Here is an 8,127-nt window from a genome sequence, read left to right as displayed (position 1 = left end):
GAGGGCCTAAAACAAAGAAAGGTTCCAGTGTTAACATTTCATCTAATTTCACATGAAATCTGCAATGACTTTATGAAAGACCTCAAATTGAGGGTAATATTGAGCCATGCTTTTGTAGCAGAGAAGTAAAAGTGTTATATTAAACCATTAATAACACTTTATGAGAATCCACTTACAATAACACTTTATGACAATTTTAACTTTGATAAGAGAAATTAATTTGTGGTTACTAAATACAACTATTACATAATTGCTGAAAGTCATGAACAATGTTCTGGTATGTTTAACTTACCAAACTGCTGGTGTTAGTAATGATTGTTTCCATGACGCTCACAATCTGAGCCTGGGGGTTCACCAAGGTTCCATACTTGGTCCATTTTACTTCAAGATGGTAAGACAGTGGTATGCTGCAAGCCTGTGTACCCTTGGTAAACCATAAAAAGAGTTAAGCAAGACATTCGTTGGGAGAATAAACAGTGGTTTACAAATCAGCTTTGCATCATCATGGTGACCGCCAGCCAAGTGTACATGTCAACATTTCCTCTAACTTAAACACTTCTCTTTCACTTCAGCACCAGTTCTCCACTCCACACATAGAAAAAATAATAAGTAAGCTGTTTACCAATGCTATGGTTTGGTTCTGTATTGGAACCCAGTCCAGGGGGTTCTGAGGCAAGGAATTTCCAAATGAGGCTACATGGTCCGGAAAGCTCTGGCCTTTTAGTGCCCACAAAATGACTTCAGATACCAAAGAACAATTAACTCCATCGTTCAACCTACAGGAAGGGAGAACATTAATGCACATCAATTACTAATGGTGATGAATATTACATACTCGATTGTTGGACAATACTTGTCTAATTCATGAAAACAAATCATTATAATAGCCTCTTACTTCAGAGTGCAGCCTGATAACATGTCAATCCCAAACAGAACAGGGGAGCGCAGAGATGACCCAGACAAGCAATCCTGATCTCCAGAGTTTTGGAGGATAGTGAGTGATCCTTTTGGGTCAGCAGACTGAACTATCCCAGTAAAACAGGGGTCAAGGACTGTGCCACAATGGTGGATGCTTGGATAGACAACAGGATTTGCATTTATTTATTAAAATCAATTATGGAAATGAAAACACTAGCACGCTTATGAAATACTCTTATAATGTTTCATAGGGGGATCAAACTGAATCATGCTAAGAGTTATATTTATCACCACATTTATTTTATTTTAGGTGTGTGTGGGTCATTTTTATTAATATTTTTCATGATGACATTAATTACTGCTTGGTGACATTAATAATTAACACGTGCCATCCACACAACATATGGGGTATTTTTAGAAACATTAGACAATATTATTAATTAGTGTTTGAAATTCCACCAATACACAAATGATTATTATTATTATTAACTTGGACATATTTACTGAATATAATTAATAGATTCAAATTTTGATTAGTTTGAAAAATATCCAAAACATTGTGGATATTTTGTGGAGTTGTATGGCAAAATAAAATTTGCTTTGATGTTTTTGTTAATCGTTTTACTCTCCCTAAACTTAGTTGAGGAAAATATGTCTAAACAGCTGAGGAAAAAAATGTGTTGTACATATCAGGGAATAAATTATTGATGTTCTGTGCTAATGAAAAATTAATGATGTAATTCTTTATGTTTCATCACAAAGGAGACATCTGTCCAAAGAGTTTATAATAAAGGATATTCTGCTGTTCTTGTCCCAGCCACTAGGGGCCGTCCCACCACATAGCCAGGATTGCCACTAAATTGCAACACTGGTGTGCTAGAGATGTCCTGCCAATGGATGTACACAAAACTATTGTTTGTAAAATAAAATAATGCAAAATATTTTACAATATTTAAATAAAATAATATATTTGAAATAATTACAATTATTTCAAGAAAATATGAAAAGGGTAGAATTAAATACCTGCAAGAATGTAATCTGAAACTCTTGCTGAATGGGCACTGTGACACTTTTAATGGCTCCCAGCAAAACTGATGCTATCACATTCAGGATTTCCCCAGCTTCACTGTATCTGAAAGTGTACTTCACCTGATGTAAAAGTTATGATGTTGTTAAACAGTTTATGACTCCTGATCCTTTTCATATTTCTGAGAGACTAGTAACATATTCATTATGTGCACACCTGCAGCACAACGTTGTTGCAGACGTCACCAGACTCCAGAAGCACAGGAATATAGGATGCAAGGTCAGCTGGGTCCACCGGTGTCTGTGTGCCCTCTAAAGACTGCAGAGTAATGGCTGCTACCTCCACACCAATGACCTCAGGTAACAAACAGAAAGCATGTCAAATTAATATGCAGAGCCAATGTTTTTAATGCAAATAGTACATCATTGAAAACAAAACTGGCTTACTTTAGCTTCCTGGATCTTCTCCTAGAGAAAAAACAAGCGTTGTTAAATAGCATAGTAACAATAAAACTCTTTACAAACTGAGATGTGGTGAAGAACTCACAGAACGGATGTTGAAATTAATATAAGTCCCCAAGCGCAGAGCTTCTAGTGTTTCACAATCTCGCACCAAATCAAAGCTCCTCATACATCTGCTTGTCTGGTCCTTCAGAAAACCTGTAAAACATCAGGGTAATCTATGTTTAGCAACAGACTAGAACATCTAGTCTAGTGCAAGTGGTTCAACACCAACAGGAAAGCATCACTAAAACTCTAACCCTACACATCACATTGCTACAGATATAAATGTTACCTCAAACCATGAATCTATCATTTTCTTCAGAATAAGTTCTGTCTTACCAGCAGGGTTTGCGTCTAAGCAGTGAGCTGTTCCTGCAGAGGCAGGAAGGGTGAAGAATTCCTGCGCTTCAGTCTCATTCACTGTTTGAATGACTTCGCCATACTGAAGACAGAACAGAGACTTTTTGCATATTACATTTCAAATTGAATTTTGCTACCCATGTGCTTGCATGCATATGTGACCCTGGACAACAAAAACCAGTCATAACTCATAAGTAGCACGGGTATATTTGTAGCAATAGTCAACAATACATTGAATGGGTCAAAATTATTTTTCTTTTATGCCAAAAATCATTAGGATATTAAGTAAAGATCATGTTCCATAAAGATATTTTGTAAATTTCCTACCGTAAATAAATCAAAACTTTATTTTTGATTAGTAATATGCATTGCTAAGAACTTAATTTGGACAACTTTAAAAGCGATTTTTTTTTATTTTTAGATAGAATATTTAGATTTCTTGCACCCTAATATTCCAGATTTTCAAATAGTTGTATATCAGTTGTCTCCAAATATTGTCCTATCCTAACAAACCATACATCAATGGAAAGCTTATTTATTCAGTTTTCAGATGATCTATAAATCTCAATTTCCAAAAAAATTTACCTTATGACTGGTTTTGTGGTCCAGGGTCACCTATTATTAGTAGATATATAGTTCCAGCTGGTATATTGTCACAAAAATCTCATTGATTTACAAGCTATTATAACTTCATCTCACATATAAACATCAGCAACTGAGTGAAATTGCACATTTTTAGGCCTCTGAATAAAACTAGGATGTTTTTTCACCTCAAGTTTGAACTAGGGATGCACCGATCCACATTTTTTCACTTCCGATCCGATTCCGATACCTGAATTTGGATATCTGCCGATACCGATACTATTCCGATACCAGAGCTCTATTTGCTTTAATATCACTATGATTATTATCATTATTGTTGATTTTATGAGGCTGTAATAAACTTCTCTACAAGCAAGTCTATGTATGTCCCAAAAAGCAACTTGAGGTTAGAAAACGGCAGAAATCCCATCCTGAAAACAAATATGCAACTTTAAGGGTTTAAATGGATATTTATTTAAATTTCAAGACAGGATTACTAGATACTAGTGCAATATACACCATCAAAGAAACAAAACCCTGTCATATGAATTAAACAGCACAGATATAAATCACCACTAGGCAGCAACACAGTTTTAAAGTGTCAAACATGAAATAAAAGGGTAAACTTCCATACAACCACTCTCCAAATAATACAAAGGGCTGCTTCATCCGATCAACACAAATTAAGTACACTGACTCTTGTAGCATAAAAAAAGGTTTTCAAATATCAAATATTTGAAATAAAAAATAAATATTCACACTATCAATAGAACAATGTGCATCTGATCAACATAAATTCAGTAAATTCTTGCTTGTGTAGCAGCAACAAAATAAGGTTTTCAAATGTTAAACATTTTGAATAAAAGTGCAATAAGTGTACTGTAAACATCTTACACAAACACTATCAATAAGAGTGTGCATCTGAATGGCACAATTCAAGCATGGGAGGTTTGGCATTGAAGGTGACCTGGATAAGCTTAACCCCAGAGTCTGTGTAACTATTCTTGAAAATAAAATAAAAAGTCAAATGACTGAGGGAGTGACATGGTTTTCAACAAATCTCACTTAAACATTGGCAGGTTCTTTTTGAGGAACCAGACCATTATCTATATTTAATGAATAATAAAGATAATGAATTTCAAACGAAAGTGACTGACCAACGCAGCCGGCGGGGGCTGGTTGCCAGGCTGCAGGATGACTCAACCTTGCTCCACGGACAGTTTTTTATGTTTTATCAGACAATAACTATTTAAGACTTTGCTTCAGTATAATTTTCGGGACAATTAGAGCGGGATTCGGAATTCGGGACAGCAGCTTAGATTTCGGAACTGTCCCGAATTTTTCGGGACGTCTGGTCACCCTAGCTGGAAGTTTACTTTGCTTTTTGAATGATTCCAGAAGTGATTCTTGGCGGCTCTTCTCTTCTTTCTCCCCCCTGGTTAAAAAGTCCTCGTGCTCTCTCGAGTGGTGCTTTTTCAGGTGTTTAATTACATTTGTAGTGTTGAACGTCGCGGCGGAGGTTCCACCTCTTGGAACAACGGCTTTGCAAACATTGCACGTTGCTGTCTTACTTTGCGGCGTTTCGACCGTAAAATATTTCCACACAGCGGACATGTTGTATGGCGCTCAATGCTTAAACTGCTACCTGCAAACTGCAGAGGATTTCCTGAAAGGAGGCGTGTCATCTCTCTCAGTGTCTCATTGGAGCACAGACACGTCACCTAGCCCACGTCACAGACACGTCATTTCAGCAGACAGCATTGTAGACACTCTGGATCGGTTTTGTGCGTTGATATTGTTGAAGTGTGTTCTTTCACTATTTTAATATTTTTGTTATTCGTACTAATTATTGTTGTGTTTTTAGTTTATTATTTTACATTGTAAACTGAATGTTCAAATAAAGCATTTAAAAAACAAAAAACAAAAAAAAAAACAAAACATAACTCTGGATCGGACATTTCTCCTGGTTGGATCGGAAATTTCCGATCCGTTAATTAAGCTGGTATCGGAACCCGATACCGATACTGGATCGGATCGGCCCCATCCCTAGTTTGAACTCCATATTCTCATTATAAGCCATAAAAGCCTGAAAACTGGTTTTAGATTATGCCTTCAATAAACTGTTCCATTAAAAAAAAAAATTTAAAAAGCATTTTTGGACTACTGTTTCATATCTCAGGCTTTACAGGGTTAAGCAGTGGTAACAAGGGTGATTCCACTTCTTCAGAAGAACATCCATCCTGACATCTTAGAAATCAATATGTTCTTTGATAATGGTAAACATTGACAGAGAGAGCAAAATATTAAATCAGTACAAGAACTGATGGGTTACAATCATATTAAATCTAGCTCAGCGCTGTTTTCTTATGAAACCTGATGCTAATGTAAGTGTCAGAACAAACTCATCCAGATTACAATTGGACACTATGCCGCAGAAGAAAGAAAGTCATGCAGTCATTTTCATTAACTATCAAATATTCAAAAACTTTACCTGGTATCCTGATGAATTTCCCACATCAGGGCTTTGAAATGCACTGGTCTCACTCGAACGGCCAAAGAATCCCAAAAAACCACCAAAAATGGAATCAGAATTCTCCTCGGTGGGAACTTCTGGTGTAGCAAATGAAAAGCCTTCTTCATCTAAAAAGTAACCAAGAATGAATTTTAAACTGATTGAAAACATTTGCTTGTAAATACAGCCTGTCTGAATATGGGTAGCAGGATTCACAGCTTGATCATGAATTAATATATCATAAATGCATTTTAAAAGGTAGTATAAAGAATTAAGGGTGTATAATAATTAAATAAAAAATTAGCTCTAAAGACTTCAAACGGCTCAAATGCCATAAATGGATTCCCGTACAGTTAGCAGACTGAATATAGAAGACATGCGAGTTGACATCTTGCTGGACAGTGGACTGGACACTAGATAAACCCTCTTGTGTAGTGCTCAGGGGAGACACAGCTGAATCCTGGTTGCACAGTCTGGGGTCATTACTGAAAGGACAATGGAACACAGTAACACATCAGGATTTCATTTTAATCACTGTCAGTTACCACATGCAAAATCTAACCAGAGAATGTCCCATCATAAATATTTTATTATAATATCACAAATATTTCATCCCAATTGATCCTCAAATAATCAGACAATGCAACACTTGAACACAGAATTCAAATTCTATAATTACAGAATGAAAATTAATGATGACAGAATTTTCATTTTTGAGTGAAATGTTCAATTGAATGTCACTTTTTTTTAAATCTTAGATATTTATATGGTATGAGTTAAACGTTCCTCCACATCTAAGCTACTATCCCAGCTTCTTCTCGAAACAAAGCTGACCTGGCTCTTTCTACTGTGCAGTCAGTGACCAGGGCCAGTTCCTCAGTGCAGTCCGGGTCACAGCAGCCGTTTATGTCGCACTGCCCGTCCTGAAGATTGCACGGACACAGCTGAGAGACTGAGGGGAAAGTGGAAATAAGTAAACAAGCACACTTTGTAAGGCAGCATCACATACTATGTGCATTCTCACCTTCGGTAGGCGGCGCGGGAAGGACGCCAGACAGAGGCTGAGCTGCTGTGGCGGCTCGCGGGGATTCGGTGCTCGTGTCGGGGATGGAGATCTCCGAGGACTCGGTCTGATCCGGGAACACCGTCACGGAATCTGGAGCTGGGAAATCAAGCGATTCGTTTCGATCAGAAGACGTCTCGTTCGTGTCTCTGAGTGTAATATTAACGTTTGCTGTAGTGTTCGTGTCTTCGATGCAAAGCGCGGTTTCTAAATATATCAAAATAATAAGACAACACAACACCGCCATGCTTGGATACAGCGCGTTGTCATTGGTATCCAGGAAGTGAAGTGCATTGTGGGATTGCAGTGCAGATCCCATTAAACTCCAAACAACATGAGTTTCTGTGTCATATCTGCAGTGTGTGTAGACGGTTTGAACCATTTTTAGGTTTTAAAATGTATTTTTCAAACATTTAAGTCGCTATTGTGGTAAATGTATAAAATAAAAATATTAATAAATCACACTGAGCGGCTCGAATAAATTTTATTAATACATTTGTGACATCCTTGATAAAGTATTAGTATGGAATAGAGTAAGAATAAGTAAAACTGTCAATTCAGAAATACTCTTTTGATTATTAATTTTGTGAACTGTAAATGATCCAACAAGGAATTGTCAAATGTAGGTATAATTTTGTTTCACTACAAATATTACAACCACAACAGGTCTTTTAAATGAATGCCATACAAAAAGAGCTATATCACACACACACACACAAGGGAAACTTGCACACAATTTTGTAGGGCAGGCTACAAGTGCATTTCACCTTTACAATTGTGTAAAACATTACATTTAAAATCAGTTTGGTACTTTGGAGTCAGTCCGTTCATGTTTTCACTGTGAAAATTTCCCATTAAAATTAACTCTAAAGCAACGTTTCAATTGAAAATGCTCCACAGCAATACAGAATAGCTTAGTATTGTATGCAATGGAAAAATAAACGAAAATGGTTTTCTTATTTATTTATTTTTGTTTACTGTGTGGAGAGTTGCTGAAATCGCGTTTGGTCTCGTACTGTATCGCGTATCTTGTCAGTGTGTGCACTTGCTTGGCCATTTTTAGTTGATAAACAGGAAAGTGGGTCCAGCTGAATTGAAATGGTGATTTGTTGGATTGGTATAAAAAAGGTTATTATAACGCGGCAGCGGTCGTGTGAAGACC

The 8,127-nt window shown here is 36.7% G+C and overlaps 1 protein-coding gene across 1 annotated transcript in view; it reads right to left on the bottom strand.

Annotated features, from left to right (window-relative positions):
- tctn1 (tectonic family member 1) overlaps positions 1-7,249 on the bottom strand; it is an 8,837-nt gene extending 1,588 nt beyond the window's left edge. Inside the window, exons 1-14 of the mRNA XM_079410902.1 lie at positions 6,927-7,249; positions 6,737-6,854; positions 6,254-6,387; positions 5,882-6,030; positions 2,788-2,890; positions 2,492-2,604; positions 2,392-2,412; positions 2,162-2,299; positions 1,942-2,067; positions 1,717-1,805; positions 896-1,033; positions 623-776; positions 293-424; positions 1-6 (exon numbers count right to left, since the gene is read on the bottom strand). The exon at positions 1-6 is cut by the window's left edge and continues 1,588 nt beyond it. Coding sequence (XP_079267028.1) covers positions 1-6; positions 293-424; positions 623-776; positions 896-1,033; positions 1,717-1,805; positions 1,942-2,067; positions 2,162-2,299; positions 2,392-2,412; positions 2,492-2,604; positions 2,788-2,890; positions 5,882-6,030; positions 6,254-6,387; positions 6,737-6,854; positions 6,927-7,212 — 1,707 coding nt within the window. The 5' untranslated portion in view covers positions 7,213-7,249. The remainder of the gene's footprint in view (positions 7-292; positions 425-622; positions 777-895; positions 1,034-1,716; positions 1,806-1,941; positions 2,068-2,161; positions 2,300-2,391; positions 2,413-2,491; positions 2,605-2,787; positions 2,891-5,881; positions 6,031-6,253; positions 6,388-6,736; positions 6,855-6,926) is intronic.
- Between the last annotated feature and the right edge of the window lie 878 nt (positions 7,250-8,127).

This window comes from Barbus barbus, assembly GCF_936440315.1.
Source record: "Barbus barbus genome assembly, chromosome: 47".
Lineage (NCBI taxonomy): Eukaryota > Metazoa > Chordata > Actinopteri > Cypriniformes > Cyprinidae > Barbus > Barbus barbus.
Note: the sequence above shows the minus strand (reverse complement) of the source record. Positions and strands in the feature narration are given on the sequence as shown.